The sequence below is a fragment of the Ctenocephalides felis genome, unplaced genomic scaffold (genome assembly GCF_003426905.1).
Source record: "Ctenocephalides felis isolate EL2017-DRISC unplaced genomic scaffold, ASM342690v1 CF-g0.4_SCAFFOLD_01886, whole genome shotgun sequence".
Classification (NCBI taxonomy): Eukaryota; Metazoa; Arthropoda; class Insecta; order Siphonaptera; family Pulicidae; genus Ctenocephalides; species Ctenocephalides felis.
In genome coordinates, this window is record NW_020538040.1 from 181070408 (window position 1) to 181093811 (window position 23404).

The 23404-nt window shown below is 31.7% G+C and overlaps 1 protein-coding gene across 1 annotated transcript in view; it reads left to right on the forward strand.

Annotated features, from left to right (window-relative positions):
- The first annotated feature begins 9243 nt into the window (after window positions 1-9243).
- Window positions 9244-23404, forward strand: part of LOC113378280 — a 30095-nt gene continuing 15934 nt past the window's right edge. The window contains exons 1-2 of the mRNA XM_026618806.1: window positions 9244-9355; window positions 17479-17586. Of these exons, the coding sequence (XP_026474591.1) occupies window positions 9244-9355; window positions 17479-17586 (220 nt within the window). The remainder of the gene's footprint in view (window positions 9356-17478; window positions 17587-23404) is intronic.

The following is a 23404-nucleotide window of genomic DNA, read 5'->3' on the forward strand; positions in this document are numbered from 1 at the left end:
TTAGAATTGTTTTGGTTTATTTGGGTTATCAAACTCATTCTAACGTTGATACTTCCGCGATTAAAAAAAGACCGAGGTACAATTGTCATTACAAAATTAATAGACATTCTAGAAATCTAGAAACCAAATTAGAATTTTCTCAAGATTCTTAAAGCTTACAAAGTACCTTCGAGCATGGTACATCAAATAATTTACATATTCAATATATCTCATGTATCAATTAATCCAATTTACTATAACTACTATTCTGATTTCACTTTTATCCCGCTGTCCATAATTAGCAGTTTACTAAGATATTTTAATTCAATATCACTATATTAATAGAATGGCGAATTACGCAAATTATATATCATTATGTAATACGCGAACTGTGCAATTGCCAACCTATACGATTACGGAATATACCGACACATCCATTAAGTAAACATCATATCGGAATCACAAACATGCCAACTAGATGGATATTGCTGCATTTGTCCAGTCATGATTGCAAGGTGCCTTGTTCAATAATAGACGAACGTCATTCACTTTTATTGCAGTTAGCACGAAACAAGAATTACCGAAAGAGATTTGAAGTTGATTGAATGACCCGTGGCCTAATGGTTAGAGTTATGGACTTCCATTCAGAAGTTCCAGTTTTGACACCCTCTGCTCTGGTGCCAAGCAGCAGTGACCATCAGGTTTTACTTGGAAATATAGACCAAAAAACTTGATTTATATTTTCTGCATCTTTTGCTCCGTATCTCCGTGATGGCTTGACCTGCCTTTGCCAAAATCGATTGCCATAGGAGTAGAGTCTCTGCGTTTCGTAAAACTTAATATCGAGCAGTAGTAATATATTAGAAATATACCCACAAATGAAAATTGACTTTCATGAAATTACTGCGGAAAAGAGTTTAATCAGCAAAATACTAATTTGAACTAGCTTTCTAATAACCAGGTAGAGCATCCTAATAAAGTATCATCACAAAAACTTCTAGAATACTTAGATCTTCTGGCTTAACTCAGAGAGCTACAATTTGTTAATCTTTTCATATCCAAAGCCAATAAAATAATTATTTTATATTCTATTCTTTAAAATCTGCCTGTATGTGTAGATTGTGACAAGTAATGCGGACTAGCCAATTTTAAATAGTTCACGAACATTCCTATAAAAATAGTAAAAATAAACATAGCCCCGCGTAACACAGTTTTCTTTATATCTACAATAAAATCGAAATTCTATTTAACGTCTTTACTGCAAACATTTACCAGCTTTGAAGTACGCAATTAATTTTTATTTTTCTGAAAGTATTGAATTGCATTTTTGTAGTTTTAAATGCATTGAGTTATTGAAATTTATTTTAAGTGCTTAATAGATTTAAATTTTGTAAATCTTGTAATAACTTTAAATAAACCAATCCTTATTTGGTATCCGCAGAAATTTTGATGCTATATAACTTACCTAGTTATATTTATATTTACAATTCAAAAGTGGGCCTCGGTGATTTGTTTTGTTGTTCAACAAAGTTTGATCGAATAAATCAATATTACCTAATTTGATATGCAAACATTATAAAAAATATTACTGTAATAAAATCCGCTTATGAAAATGTGGTCAACGATCATTATCCGTTATATGGATATGAAAGACATAGAGTTTTATGCGAAAAAAACCTACCGCAACATTGATAGTATTAGGTGTTTGACACCATGATTTAATCACACACTTGTATATATATATATATATATATATATATATATATATATATATATAAGACGCAATGTTTAAACAATATTATTCAAAAAATATGGAAAAAACAATAAACACAGAAACATAACTCTATTTTAAATCAAAAACTGACACAATGAATGAACATCCTGACAAAACAACGATGCTTAATTAGTACCCAAATTCTGCTTTTTACTTTGAAATAGTTGTTATGTTTCTGTTTGTGTCCATATAATGTGAATGTATATACCTATATACATTTCTGTTAATCTTACCAGCTTAACAAATTTTCTCGCATAAGTTATTTTTCTCTCTTTCGCTGGTATTTGGTTAGCCAATTATTACATTAGCAATTTAAATGTACCGTTTTATCTAAGGTTTACAGAATTTGCATTATGACCATTAAGATCAAATCTACAGACTGTTAAAATTCCAGCCCCACTCTCCCATGTAAGAATTGTTTTATAGTTGGAGTTGCCTTAGAAACGCGTCCTATGGATGATGAACGCCATCCGGTAACGCATTCGTGTTCAGGAACGCGGCAAATCTCCCGTCCGGTCAACCTACTGCCCACGGGTATGATAGAAGATAGAACTAAATAAATATTTATTTTTAATAAATTCTTGTTATTTTTTTGGTTTTAATTTCATTCTGCAATCTGTTTTTTTATGAATAATAAGCAGAGAATGCTAACTATGAATATCTTACAATATAAACTAGAAGATAGTAGCAACACCCAACAGCGTGTCTACTAGGAACATATAACGCATATTAATAAAATAACAAAACAAAAGAAAAAGAAGAAAAACAAAAGGAAACAAACCATCAAATATAACAAAAGGATTTTATTTTGAGCACGTTGGATGAAGTTTAGATTGCTCTTTTTGCGGTACCCCAAAGTTGGAGACCGTAGGTTCATATGGGCTTGAGTATAAATTATTGATATGAATTCAAAGAATAAATGTTTACGTATTTTTTGTATCCCGAAGGAGATGTTTACGTTGACTCTTTAGAGCATTTGTTTGGTCTGGTCTTGCGCTTCAGCTGTCAGTTCCCTGCATTTTCTCTCCTCGCGTAAGTCGTCAACCATCTGCATTCTTCTTTTTCCCATTTCTTTCAGTCCTTCTATTTGACTTTGTACTACGTCGTAACACCCGTTTTGCAGAACGGGTCCGATCCAGTTTTCTTTTCTTTTAAGAATCGTGCTCAGTAGTATTCTTTCTTTGCCCATTCTTCCCAGAACCTCTTCAATAACTCAGAATTCATTCTGATTAATTTCTAGTGAAACCGAAATCTTCATTCTCGAAATAAATATTCGATAGTTTACATGTATAGGATAATTATTGAATTTTGCCTCAAGGTAAAATGCCACTTACACCTATTTTTATAACCTTTATCAATTCTTTATTATATTTTGCGCATTTTTATGAGTATAATTGTTTGTGAGAACTGGAATTGAAAAAATTTCAAAGACAAACTTGGCGGAAGGATTAAACTTTTAATAGAAAAACTTTGTACAAGTGATCCAGCGTTTTCTTAAGATAACTTCACAAAATTCTCGAATTTTAATAACTAATTGATATAAAAAAGAGATGGAATAAATTATCTTCGTGTACGAGAATATTTAAATAACACACTTTCAAAATGAAATGCACTTCTTTAATGACGGATTATTTTTCTTGCGGTTCATTGTTTGTATAATACAATACTCTTGTATATATAATTACGCATATATGAATAAATTAATTCGCTCTTTTAATATGCTTAATACGCTTCTCGCAGATCTATATCTCGGGAATATAAAGATTTTTTTTTTGTATAAGTCATTTTCGAAACAATACTTGACTGGGCCTAATTTTAGAAAGTGAGATATTGCTCAATTGTTGGAAATTATAATAATAATTTTATTATTATATGAATATTATTTCATATAGTAAATTTATACTCTTCTTACCTTTTTTGGCAAACTAGTTAAATCATTTATAGCTGATAATGGCTATAGATTCTTTGAAGTCACAAGATGCCAAACCATAACCTGATCGGGTTGATCATGATGTGATCGATCATGATATAACTAAAATAGGAACAAAATAAGAAAAAAATAAAAATATTAGAGTAATACGATTTTCTGAAGCGTCTGCTTGTATGAAAAATTTTGGAACCTTTTATGAATTTTTGCTTATACAGGTTAGGGGCCCCGTACAATTGATGCAGGAGTTACGTCTGCAGCTACGTCCCTGTTCAAATTGAAATACCTATTTGTTATGAATAAAACAAAGACATCGTCGACGCTACTGTAGGTATACACTGCATTTTTAATGAGATGTAATTTATTTCCTATGTATCTGGGACAAATATTCTACACAAAAATATGCCGTTTCGTGTACAATGGACAGTATTTCACAATAGTTGTATGTCATAGCCGCCTGCACCTGTTCTCGCTCTGCCATTCATGAGCACATGTTTATATCTCACAAGGTAGTCGTGTTTACTAGTCTCGGATGCATTTAAATATATATTCTATTTGTTATAAATATAACTATATATGCAATGATATGTGTGAGTTGAGATGAATATGATCCTGAAGGTAATGACCTTGGAAAAATATGATATGGAATTCTAATTAATGCACCTTAACACTTTAAGGTGGACCACTTAAAGTTGATGCATTGAACATTCCAATATCTATTAAAAATGCTTCCACTTTAAAAAGTCCTTGATGTATTACAACATTATACTCCGTAATTTGTATCAACTATTTACTTATAGTTTATCAACAATTGTACAATCTATTGTATTGACTCATAGTACCTGATTAAATGTATAATTCTCATTATATTATCAACCTTTTATCATTATTCTTTGTATTTGAATTTGTTTTCCATAAGCTGTTGTTGTGATGACCAATTTTACCAATCGCATTCACAAGATTACCCAATAATTGGCTTATTCTAGCTTTGATATATTTTTTATCAGAAAATAAAACAATAGTTGGTCCTTTCTGATGGTGATAATTTTTTGTCAAATATACAATCCATTATATTGACTTATAATAGCTAATCAATGTGTAATTCTCATTATATTATCAACTCTTTATATTTGAACAGTAGCAATTATTATTAATAAATTTGAACAGTCAGAATTTCTGGTTTTCTATAACCTGTCGTTGGGATGACCAATTTTACAATGACTATTATCCAATAATTGTCATATCCTAGTTTTGATATATTTTTATATTATATTATAGAGAAATCTTCACTAATAAAAGTACATTGACTTATGTTTTTGTTCATACATTTATTTAATCGCGTGTTGATTTATTATAAATCTTTAATTCAGCAGTAGTTTATTCAAGTTTTGCATTCGTAGATTGGAATGGTTATCACAATTTTAGGATTCACTCTTCTGTTTCTAGATGCAAGTCCTCGCTGCTTCTGAAATGAGTCCATGTAATTTTTATTTATTGCTAATTGTTCAAAGGCAATTTGTTGTTTCCTGCATATATCAGCCACATCAACCGCCCACGTAATTCTTTGCTGCGCATTTGCTACTGTGCGGTCAGTATATAATATTGCAATTTATTATATTATTGCGAAGCGAATAAAGAAACAAATTATTTGTCTTTGGAATGCAAAAAAAATAATCGACTTTTATATAATTTTCAATCAGAATTTAATAGTCCTATGAGCTTGTTGTGATGACTTCTGAATAACCGTGGTAATTTACCAGTTGACCTATCTTGATTTGTTGAGAATATTATTAGAAATTCTCCAGTACTGAGTTTTTTTATTTCTATTTTTAATCACAATCAGAGCATTTGTTATATTCTGTAAGCTTTTTGCTTGACATTAATAAAATATAATTATATACAATAGTTACCCCCAGTGGGTATGTACTTTTTGATTCAGTTACACTAGATTAAGTTATCTGGCCAAATTTTTTTTAGGTTTTTCGATTATGGTGTAGGTATCCGATTCTGATGACTAGCTTTTATATGAATCTTATTGACTCAACAACGTTGGAGTTTTGTTTTAGAAATTACAGAAAACTCGAAACATTTTTTAATAGAGGTCAGAACTGCATATTCTGTGAGCTGTGTTTGCTCTGGTACATCCTAACCTCGAGAGGGCAACCCAGCGATCAACAACTCCTGTTTGTATATAATAAAATTTAACAACGAATGCTTGTAAATCAATTCACCTTATTGGTATGAAAAATATCGCTCTTTTATTTTTTATCAGTATCTCTATTTTATTTTCTCACTCATTTACCAACCTACGCTCGTGTCTTACGATTCTTTTCTCGCTCCCGTACAGACAACATCTACGTTACTTAATAACAGTATAAACAGTTATAATCCGAGAGAAGAAAAAAATGTACACGGTCAACTACAACGCGGCAGATTTGAGTTTTTTGGCTCTGAATGTGGCCCGTTGCACCTGAGTTTACGAGATGCAAACAAAACTACTCGTTTATTAGATGGATTTCGATCGATCGATCTACGGGAATAGATTGCTTTGTTTGTACATGGGAGTAAATTATAGATCCGATTGCTTTGCAAACAATTGTTATTGATAAAATGTGGGAAACGAGAAATGTTTTATAAAAATTGGAGCGTCGTGGGATTATAGTGCTTGACCGACCGTTGCAATTTGCATGTGATGTCAATAAAATATTAAGATGTTTTAGTTGTGTTTAATTTTGATAATATTTTTTAGTTATTTTTTTTTTGTTTTGGATTCCAAAATTTCTATGCACAGAGTTGTTGATTCAGTTTACAAAGCAGAATGATTGTGATTGTTGCTATATTGGTAAAAGTAGCCAATATATTTTTAATAAAATGAATTAACATATTTATAATTCAAATAAAACTAAAAGTTAAGAAACCGTATTCTTTGAACATATTCCTTTCTAGGCACACTTTTAAGACTAATCATCCGACTATACTTTATCAAGAAAAGAATGTTGACCTTAGGAGATTTGCAGAATCTGCTTTTATCTTCTTACATCCTACCAGCGTAAATAAACGTAGATTTACTTTTTTACTTTTCGATAACTATCAAAACATAATACTGTAAGTCTAACCAGTTTCCTTAATTTCCTGGTGTTATGCAACCTTCTTTATATACTTTACTGCTGAATAAGAAATCCAATTTGGATTATCTATATTATTTTAAACTCACGTGGTATTCTAACCATGTTCTAACCTAAAATTATTTAATTTTGGTTTGAAATGTCTGTATTTTTTTAAATTATTCTTTTAGTGCATATTGTATACAGAATTTGCAGAATTATATTATCAATGATGAGACAATACAATTCAATTTTAAATACTTGATTTTGATGCATTGGATGTTAAGTAAATAAAAATTTATGTATGAATATATTATTTTTTTACTATTTTTTCGATTGTTCGATAATCTATCGATGTCTAACACTATTGCTTGTTGTTTGCAACGATGTGCTTCGCATGTATATAACGACCATGAATTTTAATAGCAATTAATTAAATATCGTACGCTGTACCCAGAGATCACCTACGTATATATTTATATCTGCCGATGTACCGACACGATGTAAAAATCATGTGTTAGATTTAATACTGTTATTGATGCCGTTGTCATCGTTAAAATTATAATTATCAAGATTTATGTCATTAGAGAAAATTTAATTTTAATGGTGAATTTCTAATTAATAATTGTTTTAATTTGATAATATATTCACGGTTTTGTTATTGCCAATCATAGACATTGTGTTCTTTTATTGGTTTTCACTCTAACATTTTTAATACTTTATTATGTTATTAACTTCTCGTAGGGTAAGTTATAATATCCAAAAATCGAAAATTTTCACAGGTCTCTGAACATTTTGGCATACCTTAAAAAAATGGATGTATTCGTCCATTTTTTTAAGGTATGCCAAATCCACAATTTTTCGTGCACGATTTTGGGCGCACGGAACAACTGATTTAAAATATTCAAAAAAACATTCGATTCCTAATGATAAGGAGACGTGCTCGTTTGTTTTTGACAAAGACATTTCCAGCCTTTTTGGAGATACGGAGCATAGAGTGCAGAAAATAGAAGTTATTGAGAGAACAGACCATCCGATTTGAATTATTCAGAAAATATTTAAATCGTAATAATGGAGAAAAGCGTTAGTTAGATTTTGGAAAAGACAAGTCCAACCGTTTTGGAGATACGTGCAAAAAATGGTATTTTTTTAGAGAACGAAGCACCCGATTGGAATGATTCAATAATTCTTTGGCTTGTATTGACGAAACGATTGTTTTTGGGAAAAGCAAAATATTTTTTTTTATTTAAAAAAAAATGATATGTGATATATCGAAAATAATTCGGATTTTAATTTTGATATTAAAATTATAAAGCTTATATACGTGAAATAAGTAATTTTACCTTTTTAATTGAGTTTATATAATTCTTAGAAATATGAGATAAGATCCTTCATTCTAAATCCCTTTTTTTCTAAATTGAGTTTTGTTTATTTATTTTCCATGTAACAAACTGAACATTTTGCCATACCTTAGAAAAAATTTATGTATGTGTGTGTGTGTTTCATAATTTTTTGTCCAAGATTTCGGGCGCACGGATTTTGGAGACAGGGAGCATAGAAACTTATATAAACGTCATCGACCATTTATATTTATAAGCTCTTATATTTTGTCTGTAAAATACGAATGATGAAAGAGATTTATAAAAGTTCCAGCAATTTGCCTTGAAGTACGACGATATACACCACTACTTTATTTTTTGTTTAAATCTTGTACTAATATCTCATCCTTTAGAGTTTCCTACAAAGTTTTTTTTTATTATTTGGATTCTATGCTATACCGGGATTCGAGCTGGGTACCTCTGCCCGCAGGTTGAGCACTTGCCGAATCGTGAAAGCTCGTGTTATTTTAATTATTACAGAATCTTGGAAAATTATTTTTTTATGTGCCTACTAGATATTACTTACTAGATCTGCTATCCGACGCAACCCTTTTTGTACGATTTACTGCCGTAGGGATATGTATTTTATAAGCTCGACTATCAAGTTATTTATTGCACGGACGTTAAACTTGTGATAGTTGCGTTACCGCGATAAGAAATCGCGCATTTTCAATGGCAGTAGCAGCAAAACATGTTCAGATTCTAAGCCGATATACGTTTATAAATAATATCATCTGAATGTTGGTTTCTGTTTGATTTTTCAGGAGGACGACGCAGCAGAATCAGTGACGATCGCATGCTGGTGACAAATAGAACCTCGATCGCCGTCCAGACTTTTCGAAGAAGCCATCATGTGAAAATTCGATAGGTTTTGCTAACGATAAACGCGCGGTGAGATCAATTTTTCTCATTCGTCGCGATAGGTATTTGAATTCTTGAATTTTATCGATCCGGATTCCGTTCGTTGGAATCTTATTGTATAAATCAATGTGCAATACGTGTTATCTGGTTTTAAATTTTATTTAGTGTTAGTGTCACTGTGATATCTTAGTGTATGTGAAGCATAATGCGGAGTGAACCATGTCGAATAAAGTGTTGTACGCGACAAGTGTCGCCTGCTTAGGGTTTGTCTGCTTCGCAGTCGGCAGCACAGCTGTCGGGCTACCCTTATGGGGGTACTACAGGAGCATAAGTAAGTGACAAATAATCATCTATCTAAATTATTTTCTTATTTCTTTTCCGAAACACGATCACAATATCTTACTAAATGTAAGTAGCATTCTTAAGTCATCTTGCATGACCTACCCCACATATCCAAATAATCAACTTAATTAGTTGGAGGTAGTAGATTAACATTTGGGGCTAGTGCCTAAAATTTTCTAGGGCGGCAAAATTTGGAAAGTAAAAAAAAAATATGTATACTAATTCTATACGACGCTTGTTTCGTTGCTTTTTTGGTCGGACGGCTGGCACGCTGGTTATCAAGTAGGCAAAATGACGTTGTATCGATCTCGATTTGTTTCCAGCAAGCGAGATTTTCATATGATTTATATAGACCTATGAAAAAAGCTCAAACCACGCGACATTTGTTTCCTGGGCAGGCCACATAGCATGCTTGATTTTTAAGTGTGATTTGTTTTAGCTTGCTTGATTTTTGAGAGTAATTTGTTTTAGCTTGTTAGATTTTTGAGTGAGATTTGTTTTAGTTTGCTAGATTGTCAAATATTATAAATCACATGACTAAATACTTGCTTCTCTATTGTTTCGAATGAACAAATATATCTACGAAAATGCTCAAAAAACTATAATGAAATCTAGCGCGACAAAATCAAGTATGCTATTCAGCCCACAAAACAAGCGTCGTGTGAACAGGGCTTAATTCTTCTTAATAACATTTTTTATCCCGAGAAATATAATTTATGCCTTATGTATCAAATTAAAACTACGTATATTATAATTTTGAAAATTTGTGAGAAATAACTATGAAAATAGATTAATTTATTTATTTCCATAAGGATATTTTAAGATAATATTTGATTTTTGGGAATTATTAAATTTATGTATGTTTTCTGAAAAATCAAAAATATTTTCAATTTATTCATGTATTTTTGAGAACAAACTTCATTGATCGATGAGAGGGCGGCTAAATTGCAGTGATAGGGCAGCATTTTTATTAGTGCCCTCGGGCACCATAAATTTGTATCCGCCTCTGCTCGTCACGGTTAAGTGGCAGAATTTTGTGTTCAATTACGAAGACTATTGTCTATTTAAATTTCAATTCTTAAATTGCATCAGTTTTTTTATATAATCCTTATAAAAGCTTGCTCGCTCGTAGGTAAGCGGGTAGAACGATTGGACTTACATCAGAGGTCCCGGGTTCGATTCTACTTCGAGCAGCCTGTTGTCGAGCAGTATTGACAACAGTTTTCACTAGGAAATATAGATAGCAATATGTTTCCAAGTGAAAATAGGCCTTAATTGGGCATTGCTGCACTAATAAAAATATTCGTTCTATTACAGAAATTGTAATAATAATATATCATATAGATATGTGATAACTGTTTGGATTACCAGTCGAACAGACTGATATTAAGTCAAATCAGCACAACAGCTTTTAGGACTATTAAGTTCTGATTGCTGTTCGAAAATTTAAAAAAAATCAACTAAACCTTTACATTAGCAAAGATGTAAACAATAAGAAAATGGTAAATAAAAAAGTAAATTAAGTTTAAAAAAGCAATTGCAAGAGTTAAGGTAAATTAATAGTTATTCCAACTCTGCTGATAAATACTCGTATTTCTGCTTAAATATCAGATCGAAGTTACATACGGTGTAATCTTTGTAAAAATGTGCCCATAAAATTTATATTTTGCATTAGTTAAAAAATGTAGCTATTTTCCGTAAAATCCCCTTAAATTTAAAAATGAGATATTGGATCTCTTTGCCCTCTGAAGCTTTCGTTTCTTCCACCTATGGAGCAAAAAGGACCAGATGATCAATTTTAAAACATATTTCTGTAATTAGGATTTCAAATGGAAATTTTACTGTATATAGTTCGATTATTTGTTTGATATTCATAATGTGTTATTATGTAGTTCATTTGGTTTAGACAATTTAATTACTGATTTGGTAAAATATCAAATTGGACCTTTGTGCTTCGCCCTAGGGTAGGACGGTTATTAATTAATTACTAATTACTAATTATATTCATTCATTCATTCATTTAATAATTACAATTGTCTAAAAACATGACATCTAGTGATTTGTTTGATTAATATAAAGAAGTTACCAGGCCGCCCTGTGGTAGTCCTAATAATATTGTTGTTCAGTATTAGATATTTTGAAAAAGGTTGTATGATAAATATGATTGTATTATATATACAACGCAATACCGTGCAATCCAATCAATAAATAATCATAATATTTTTATCTTCGATTATTTACCTGTTTGTTTGTCATCGGTTGCATTTGCATAACAAGTAACAACTCTTGCATTAGTCTTGAAACAGTCAGGGACTACAGAGACATCGCAGTACGCACTACCTTACCTACGACACGACCTAAATTCTACGATATCGCGTGCTTCGATTCTAATATAGACGAATTTTATTAGAAATTCGAAATGGTATGCTTGTTCGATAACAAATACTTATTACAAATAGCTAGCCGATGTTTGAATAGCATGATATCGACAATTTTCCATGAAACGGTTTCTTCGTTTTATGACTAACAATTCATATCAAGTGTATTGTAAAATCAGTAGACATTCTGGAAATTGTGTTTATAAAACAATTAATGCTTTTTAAAAATTTGATATCCTTCGTTGAAATTGAACTATTGTATGAGCAGTAAATTCCACTGACCGGGACCGATTCTGCCGCATAACAGAAAGATGTTATGGCAAGGCCATGTTACGCTCCAACTTGCATACATTATGGTACAGAATCATACTGAATTCTGTGAAAATATCATGTATTTGCTGTGTATTCAGGCGTTTTACACATAAACTGCAACGTCACTCGTATGTTATGAAGCTGTGTCAGAAATACCCTGTTATCTAAGATCGTTTTTTTGACATTTGTGCGGTTTCTAGGTTAGGTTTTCTATCTGACAACCTGAGAAATACGTCTGACTGCATGACCACATGGCTTCTGTCAATATTAGGTTGTCAAATATCTCCCTTCCGCTTTTTTGCTCTTGGTTTATAATACAAAAAGGCGGAAGGGAGATATTTGACAACCTATTATTTAGTATGGATAGTTCTTCATAACATAGCCTTGCCATAACATTGGTCTGTTATGCGGCAGAATCGGTTCATACATTTTTTAACTAATCTGTAACGTTACCTATTTATATTGTTTCATTTAATTAAAACCTTATTATTTAAGTTTTCTATATTGGTTTAGTTGTTTGAGCTATGGACTTAAATTAAAAGTTTTAGGCTCAGCATCCGACTTAGACAGACTGATATCAAGCAGTAGTGATACCGTTTTCACTTGCACATAGATAGCAACGTTTCCGAGTTAAAATAGACCTTGCTTAACATTAATGCAACAATATAAAAAATCATCAGTATTACAGAAATTGTAAAAATAAATTCATCACATAAATATTTTTTATAGATTTACCTATATTATTTGTATTGGAAGGTGTATATTTTTATGGCAAATCATATCATATAATAAATTTCATTTTCTAATTATTATTTACTCTTTTAAACAGCAAATAAGAACTTAAGTCGTATAACCTAATTTGGCTTAATATTACGTTGTTCATAACTCTGTGATGAACTTCATTATTACAATTTCTGTAATAGGGCGAATATTTTACTGATGCAGCAATGCCGGATAAAAGCCATTTTCACTTGTAAATTTATTGCTATCTATATATCCAAGTGAAAACCGATGTCAGTACTGCTTGACATCAGGTTCTCAAAGCTAGATCGAACCTGGTCCTCTGATTCAGGTCTAGTTTCTCTAGCCCACGAGTAAGCCTTTATAATAAATTCTAGTAAAATAAATAAATATAAATTCCAATAACATTATCTATATCTACAAATTCCTATAAAAAATTAGTAATTTAAACAATAATAAAATTATTTTATAATTCTATCATTATCAACTTCTCTTTATCATTATTTGCTTAGTTATCACAAACATAACTCATAAGAAATTCCCAAAATCAATAAACATTTTACAGAAATCAATTCAAATTGAAATCATTGTGGTTAAACAAACAGCGCTGGAAAACTTAACGGTTATAAATTTGATTTGAATGGAAGTTCAATTAGATGGATAAATGAAACTTTTGTCTGACTAGTTAAAAGATTTTTTTAACAGTAATCCGAACTTAACAAGTCAAAACTTATGAGCGTTTGTGCTGGTTTTTTTAACGACCTGGTCCTTTTTTATAGATGGCAACCCATTTAGTTGACCCATCTTTGTGATAAATTTATTATTATAATTTCTATAATACTTATGAACTTCTATTGATGTAGTAATGCCGAGTAAGGGCTATTTCTGCTTGGAAACATATTGCTCTTTATATTTCCAAGTGAAAAGCTATGTCACTAATGCTGACCGAGGTAGATATTGAATCTGATTGAAAACCCATACCTTTAACCACTAATCCACGGGGGAGCAAATATATGTGAAGTCTGAATGCTTTTCCATTACCTATTAATGTAGCACCACAACAAACATATTACATAACGTTACATTATTTGTCGTGATTTACCGTAGCTGTATTTTAGCAATTAACTTATATAAGATAAACCGCAACCTAATTAATATTTCCTTATAAATCACAATATTTCAATTAAACAGTAGGTTTAATTAATGTTACACAATAATGCGGTAGTTGTATCGATGAGGTATAAGAGGATTTAATATGCAATGCGAAATAGACGAAGAGCGTTATTGTTAGCTCTTTATGAGAGAAAGGCGATTGCAAATCAAATGAACAATGACATCTTTATGTGCAAAAATCTATCAAGGTAACGTAACAACCAAGAGAAGAATTAATTATAATTATTTATGCAATTTAATAAAGGATACTCCGAGAATTTGCTGGACATATCTATTTTTATTAACAACAATGTACAAATCTCATATCTATTTAAACCAAATTCTAGATTTTTTTCGAACAATATTGAAATAGCAATCAGAAAACAAAATATAAGCTATTGTTCTGATTTTTTAGAATACCAGTAATAGTACCTACTGAAATTTTTATGTACATGACGTGATGGAGGGCCACCCCAGAGTGTTACTCCATTAGATTGAAGGGATGTTTAAATGCTGGATTTGAGTTCAAAAATTTGAATTAGAACACTTTTGGCACTTTTATTAACTTTTGAGTAACAGTTTCCAATACAATATAATAATATTTTAAAATAAATCAACTGACTGAAATAGAGGTACCTTAAAAATGTGAAATCTGTTCAAATGAGAAGTACTTCTCCTACTTTTGGCACTTTTAGATGGTTTCTTCATTGGGCAATATGTTATCTATCTACACTGTGAGCTATGAAACAGAATAAATTAATAAACTATGTCCTAGAATCTGAAAATATCAAATGACTTAATCAAAGATGATTATTTCGCCAGGGGTACATTGAAACTTTCAAGTCCGCAAAATGAAAATAGAGATCTCAATGTACCATGGTAAGATCAATTTATTTGGGGCATATAGAGAGTCCATTGCAAAGCCCAAGGATTTCACAATACCCATAGTTTGGGAACCTATGTTTATCAATTATTACCGGTAACAATTGATAACGATAATTTTTGTTTTGGAAATTAGAAAAAAAATTAAAATAAAAAAAATGTTCTTTTCCCAAAAGCAATCGTGTCGTCAACACAAGCAGAAAGTTTTTTCTGATGCTTAGTTCTTTCAAAAACTGCAATTTTTTGCACATTTAGCTCTGTATCTCCGAAACGGCTAGACCTGCCTTTGCCTAAAACTAATCACCTCTTTTCCCCATCATTACGAATTGATTGTTTTTTGGATCATTCAAATCGGATGCTCGATCCTCTCAAAAACTCGATTTTTATTTTCGGCACTCTTTGCTTCGTATCTCCTAAAAAGCTGGACTAACTTTTGCCAAAAACTAATCAGCACGTCTCCCCAACAACAGGAATCAATCAATCAAATCGGTTAGTCCGTACTCTTGAAAACTTTGACGAAATTTTGTATCCATACCTACTACATACATCCATTTTTTGTAAGGTATGCCAAAATGTTCAGAAACCTCTGAAACGTGAAGATATGGAAAAAAAACATTTTCGATTTTTGGTCCATCACTATAACTTACCCTACGGGAAATTAATATGCCACCTTAAAAATCTTCAGAAGATTCATTGATGCCAAATATATTTTATAGCATATTTGTAAAGAAAAAAATATGAGATTAGTATATAAATGCATAAAAAATGTTTATAAAACATAAGTAAATCATATTACCTTAATTAAAAAATATATTATCGTAAATTTTCATTCTCCTCAAGACTACTATTATGAAATTTTAAAGTCTCCTGGTTGTTACGTTACCACATGCATTCAAATTTAACGATATTGTTCGCATAATAAAGGACGAACACGTTCGTGCGTCAAGTATTTTGATGAACCGGCGCATTAATAATGATAATAAACTGTATTCATAAAATACCGAAGTATTCATGTGAACATAGAGCGTACCATATGGGTATAAATCACATAAATTAGTCACAGTATATCCAGGGTTAAGGGCACAGGTGTCATCGCCACACGAGCCCTAGCAGAATCTGCGGTGAAACTGGATACAAAAATAAATCAGGGGCGTTTTAAATTTATTTGGCTGTATTAAATAAGGGATATGATAAATTGCTAATTTAATATCGTAACATAATTCTTAATATTGCCTCCAAATAATGTCTCCAAAATTTTATAAAACCTACATTGAAAGTTCATTCTTTATTCCAAAATGATTAATATTCATGGTAAAATCATTTACTTTTATGAAAAATGATTAGTTTGGAGAAAAGATACATAATCAACTAAAATACATATTTGAAAAATATTTAATATAATCGGTATAAATAAAGGAGCCCATTCTGCCGTAAAATAAACCAATGTTACGGCAAGGCTATGTTATATAGCAGTTTTCATACAAAGTGGTACTAAAAACTTTCAAAATCTTATGTGGTGCAATCAGGCGTTTTAGATAGAAAACCTAACCTAGGAAAGCGGGCGTTCATTAATCACGTAAGGCTTTTAGGGGGTTTAAGAAAAAATCACAATTTCGTGAATTCGAAAAATTCGTTCGAAAAATTTTGCATGACTCAATATACACGTAATGTTTGATGAGGGAGGGGGGGGGGGTATTTGTAAATATCACGACGTATCACCAAGGGAGAGAGGGGTCCCAAAATCCCTAAAAAAATCGATCACGTGATTAATGGACGACCCCAAAAGCACAAATGTAAAAAAAGGATGTTAAAATGTAAAAAAAGCATGTAACAACAAAGGATGTTGATAAAAAAGGATGTTAAATCTTTGAGATATAACTTGATAACATATGAGTGAAGTTGCGTTTTATGTGTAAAACGCCTGATCGCACAGCAATTACAAGGGATTTTGACAGTATATAGTAATATTTTGTATGAAAACTGGAACACAGCCTTGCCATAACATTGGTCTATTTTACGGCAATATCTGCCCAAAATAATATGATACATACCGGTACAAACATTAATTAGTTGTTTTTGTAATGAATTATGAATAATGTTTGATTTTCCGTAGGGTAAGTTATAGTAATCGCAGAAAAATCGCATATCTTACAAAAAACTCGATGTATGTGTGTGTGTGCGTGCGTGCGTGCGTGTGTGTGTGTGTGCGGATACAATTTTGCGTCTACGATTTTGAGAGCACGGATCAACCGATTAGAATGAAATAAATAACGTTCGATTTCTATTGACTGGGAGACGTGCTGATTAATTTTTGGCAAAGGCAGATTCAGCCATTTCGAAGATACAGGACAAAAAGTGCAAAAAATGGCAATACAGTTTTTGAGAGAACGGAGCGTCCGATTTGAATGGTCCAAAAAACATTTTACTTGTATTGAAGGAATGAATTGATTAAACTTCTGGGAAGGCAGATCCACTGGATTCAGAGACCAATAAAAAAGTTGTAAAAAATGCCATTTTTGAGTTGAAAATGATCATTAGACATATGCACGTACTTTTACATACGTTTACATGTCGGTTTAATTTTTTTTTTTGTATTTGGAAGTAAAAAATAGAGAACCTAATTAATAATTATTTTTACTTATTTCAGGCGGACACGGTGAAGAAAACGGATACTTCGGACCCTGGAACGTCTGTAAAAGACTACTCTACAATCGCGAAAAATGTGGGCCCGAAGTGTCAAAGTTCCACCCTTCGGGTAAGTAGATTTAGAAAAAATTAAAAAATATATACTATTATATGTGCGATATATTTTCTCACATACATTACATTTATTTCTATGTGCTATTCAATTTACTACTTTTTTGAGCAATATTGCCCGAGAATTATTAATCATGCCTCCAACGTCATTATCTGAAGAATATCTTCTAATGTTCTCACGTATTTTTATGGAAGCCTAGACCTCATGCCTAAATGCTTTCTTTCATAAGATTTATGAAACCAGGCGTTCGGAAAACTTAACAATTCCAAGATGTGAGATATATTACTTTTCGATAGAATTTTTCGGGGGATTTAGTATGATACCTTTCGCATTTCAAATCCCGGAGTATTATGTACTATCGAGCATTACGGATGAGGAAACTCGCCCAATGTCAATTTGTTAATCTGGGTCTTTGGTAACATACGTCGATTCTGTGGGATGTATGTTAAGGCTCAAAGCAGGGGTGCTCAACCTGTCAAATCGGTACAGGGGATAGAAACATTTTTTTACCAAACATTCAGACTTTTAATATGGTAAACTTGATTTTTTTACAATAAATGTAAAATTTGTATGTTAATTACGTGTAGTATACGATTTAAAGCAGAGGTACTCAACCCGGCCACATTGAAAAGCTATATGTAATGAGCACGAGTATGAGTACGAGTCATAGATCTTATATTACATGGAATGCTAGTCGAGCGCGTAATAAGTGCTCAAACATGGAAGGGTATGTGACGTCACATGTCTGAGCGAACATTGCCGACTACAATCGCGGACTTTCCCGATTGAATAAATGTCCGCGGTTGTCGTCGGCAATGTTCGCTCAGACAAGTGACGTCACATACCCTTCTTTTACTTTACTATTTTAGTGCAATGTCTAACCAAAAAGAAAGAAACTGCGAGAACTAGATTAGCAAAGTCTTTTAAGCTAATGTCAGTAGTAAAACTGTCAAGTTTCATAAAATGAACCCATTTTTTATCCAACTTACCAGCGCCAGCTTATTCTGTGATTGACAAATATGGTCGTCATGATTGGATTCTGACTGAAAATTAACTGGTAAAAGCTTTATTACGTTAGTCTAACGAAAATATACTGATTACACTGATTTATATAACCTTTTTAGAACTTAGGACCCTTTCAAATTCGCTTATCTCGATTTCTCACAACCCCAGTTAGGCGTTTGCAGTGATATCTATTACACGATGAATGTAAATAAGAATCCTTCTTGCCGATGCTATATAGAAGATTATATCGTGTTTCATTCTCCACAGGAGCTCTATATAATATGAAAAATAGAAGATGATGAAAATGTAGTAACCAGATCGCTCATAACTCATTTGTTTTCCTTGAATGGTTTTTGTAACGCTGCTACGAGCATACGTAGTATAATTGAAAAATCAAGTAAAACCAAATATATAAATGAATAAATTAATACACAACGTATTTCGTGAAATATGATAAATCAATTCAAATAAAATTATTTTTACATTAATTTTTTCTCTTCTGCGATCTGATAAACCGAAAAATTATAGGTTGGCAACTAAAGTAAGTGCGGTTTTCAGCCTAGATGGTTTCAACTGAGGTTTGCTGACGTAGTTCAAATGTAAAATACTTTTTTATTATTGGATAGTAGGCAATTCAGATGTCCATCAGTAAAAATAGTTTTTTGATTCATTGCATAGTTTTCATTTGGCGTTGGCTGAAAGATAGAAAATTTATTCAATTTTTTTTGTCATATTTTGCTTTGTCATTTCTGCAAAAGTAAAGAGGCATCTTAAGCTCACGAAGAGTTATGAGCTGTTTATGGTGACGAAGCCTTAAAAACGGCAGTGTCAAAATTAGTTAGTCGAATTTCGATCTAGTGATTTTTGGTCGTCCAGTTGAAGTTGATTAAAAAGGAATCGTCTATTATGAACTGTTATTACCAACCGAATGATGTCTGTATTAAACATCTAACTAAATTAAACAATGCAGTTGAAGAACGACCTAAATGGACCAATCGATACGTTGATTTATTCCATTATTGACATCACATATCTTGGTCTCTTGGCAAAAATTATTGGAGCTTGGTTGGGATATTTTGCCATATCCATCATACAGTCCAGACCTTAAACGTTCTGATCACTTTTTGTTTCGATATTTATAAAACTCTTTGAATAGTAAATAAATCGATGATTATGATAGTGTCAAATTGTACCTGATTCAGTTTTTTGCTAATAAAAACGCAGAAGTTTTATGAATGTGAAATGGTGATGCTGCTTCAAAGATGACAAAAAGCCAGTGATCAAAATGGACAATGCATTACAAAATAAAGTAATTTTTGGCAGTTTAGTTTCATGATCTGATTTACCAACAAAAATCCATAATTACTCAGTTTCCAACCTAATATTTCGCTGTCGAGGCATTTTGAATTCCATTCTGGTAGAATCAGAAGTTCTCGAATCGTTTTTCAACTATGCAACAAGAGGTTTTGCGATATATTTAGACGATAATCTGCAAATGTTAAAAAATTATTTAGAAATGTTTGCTGTCGTCTTATCGCTGGATTATTCGAATCCATAACGAACCCAAGATGTATTAAGCGATATGTACCTAAACTCGTGGTACGGTATGTCACGAACCGATGCACGCGACAATTTGTAAGCACGACCAGAACGAATTCAGCTGGGTGATAAAAAAAAACACAACTGTGGCTTTTGAAAATAATAAAACAAGTCATGAAAAACAGCGCAGACGAGATTTTGCAGAAAAAAGATACGCTCCAGAGACCGACGTCGGGAATACAAATCGTGGCTTTATCATAAAAAAAGAAATGGATCAAATTTGCAAAAGAATTAGGGCAGTTGTGGTAACAAATAGATTTTGAATAACTACTTTAATTGAATTTTATTAGTTACCTCATCGTCTATTTAAAATAAATACAAAGCAAAGTAATCCTGGGATGCCTAATGACCTAATGAGAAGACAAGGTCCATAGTATGAGATCACCACAAAGAAATGATTTTCTTTTCTTGTTTATTATTCCCATTACCATTTTATTACTATTAATCACTTTTTATTCACTCTTATGATTTTCTTTTTTTCCTGATCTTGTGCTTCGACATTCAGTTCCCAGTATTTTCTCTTCTTGCGTAGGTTAACAACCATCTGCATTCATCTTCTTCCCAATTCTTCTAGTCTTTCTATTTTACCATCAACGACATCATACAGGAGACACACTTTTTGCTGGAATCCGATCCAGTTTCTTTTTTTTAATAATCGTGCTCAATAGAGTTCTTCCTTCCCCAACTTTTCTCAGGACTTCTTCACTTGTTACCTTATTAAGTTGTGAAGTCGGGAATAGAACCTATACTAAGCCAAAGTTCTTACCGCTTGAGCCACGAACATGCCATGATGAATTATATAGAATATCAAAAAATTATAGTTTAAAAGTTTACAAACGAGCAGGTGATAGTCTCTCACCATTAAATAATTACTGATGGTCAATCGATCGATATGGCATGTTTATTACGAAAGCACAGTTTTTCCCAGTTTCAGATCGAATGTATTTGCTATTAAAGCCTTGAGCGTTGCCACCTCCTGTCATCAACTATAAGTTCATATATTATCGATAAACTCGTTTTATAAAGTGCTAAGATTGAATCAGATCTTAAAAATATGGCATAGTTGAGTCATTACGAATATTTTTATATGTATATATATATACTACTTCAATATTGTCTAGATATAAATATTTATAGTGAACGATTTATATTGAAAAACGAATCTTTGCGAAATACTATATATATTGGGTAATTATTAATTAATTGCCTTGATATAATTAGATATGGACTATATTTTGTGTGTGTGTATGCGGATACAAATTTTCGTCGACGATTTCGCAAACACGGATCAACCGATTTGAATAATTCAAGAAACATTCGGTTCCGACTGATAAGGAGACGTGCTGGTTAGTTTTTAGCAAAGGCAGATATAGCCGTTTCGGATATATGGGGCAAAAAGTGCCGAAAATGGTATTTCTGTTTTTGAGATTTAAAAAAATCAAATTTTTCAAATAAGTCAATTTTTTTCTCAAAAATCTAACTTTTTCAAAGTTTTGCAAAGTTTTTTTTAATAGTTTTCGGTACGAAAAGTTCCAGCAATTTGCTTCAAAGCACGATACCATGCACCATTAGTTAATACAAAATTTATCAAGGATTTATTTTTGATAATAATATGAGAAAGTTGCACTTACGATAAAATTGTTTTTTCACATTTGTGCGTTTTGGAGGTTAGGTTTTAAGTGTAAAACGCCTGATCGCGCAGCAAATGCATAGGTTTTTGACAGTTTGTGACTACCAACTCCTTTTCCAATTTACTTACCAATTTTATTTCTATTTTATCCGAGAATTGGCCTCAGATTCGACTAAACTAATAACTACTAATGCCAGATTGTTCAAGTAAAAAAAATATTAAAACCACATATCGATTTTTTTTCATTATGTGTGTCTCAATGAATTAATTATCTGAAAGAAATTATTTATAAGGAATGTACAAATGTTAACTTCATCAATCAATATATTGTTTTCTTGAATTTATCCACATATGTCATTACATTTCAGGCATTTCTCAACATTTTGCATACCTTGAATCATTTGTTTACATTTTTAGGGGTTCCATAACATTCTATATCCGTTAAACTGCGACGCAGCGTTTACGCGCCTTGATATTTCATATCTAGCGTTCAGCTAGCTAGAGCAGCACGATTACTTAGAAAAAAAGTTTAAAATTTTCAAAATATTTCAAAATATGAATATTTTCAAAAAATCATTTTTTTCAAAAATTTTAAAATTCTCAAAAATCAAATGGTTTAGTTTAAAACAAAATTAAATCTTTTTCAATCTTTTTTTGGTACAGGAAGTTTTAGCAATTTGCCTTAAGGCACGATGCAATAGACCACTAGTTTATATTTTATTCATTTTACTATAATTTTAGTCCTTGTTTGGTACTAGTCCTTTCTACTTCATAACTCTAATACAACTTGGCATTATATATTATATTAATTTACTATAAATTGCAACATTCTGTTCTCAGTCCTATTTTTACCATCCATGACAGTTTAGATTAGATGATGCAATTTAATATATACAGCAACGTGACCATTAGCAAAGAAATTTTCTGAGCCTCGACAATGTTTCATAATGAAATGCATTAAATGTGCACATCAAAACAAATATTTGTGCTAATTATTTCTCTTGATTGATTCAGTAAACTTAAGCGCCAATCAAATGAAACATCCATTAGCGGATGGGTGCGAATATCAATCGCGATTCGCAACATTTAAATTGAGCGAAACAAAATAAAAGGAAAAATTCAATAAATGAATACACTGATTTACATATTAAATTTTTCAATTTAATTCAACCTAGCTGCAGGGTGCCTTTGAAATCTGTTCGCAAATATGTACATAATTTGCGCGGTCAAATTCTTGCATGTTTCATAATAAACAACGTTCAATTACCCGGACGATAACTTTAAGAAAACATTATAACACTTGTCCTTTTACTTTCCGGTTCTAGAAAACTCGTTTCACCGGTCTTTGCGAGTTATTGATATTATATGTACGTTTATAAAACGTAGTTACTACACAACACAACTGATAGACGCTTTTGCTGATTGCACAAGATTCTATTCACGTAGATCTATGCATTGTCGGTTGTACACATGGATATATAGATACAGTGGAACCCCGTTAAGACGATCATAAATGGGATTTTGCACAATTTGCCACTTTAAGGCGTTAGCTATACTTCGATGCTTTGTTCCCATCTCGCA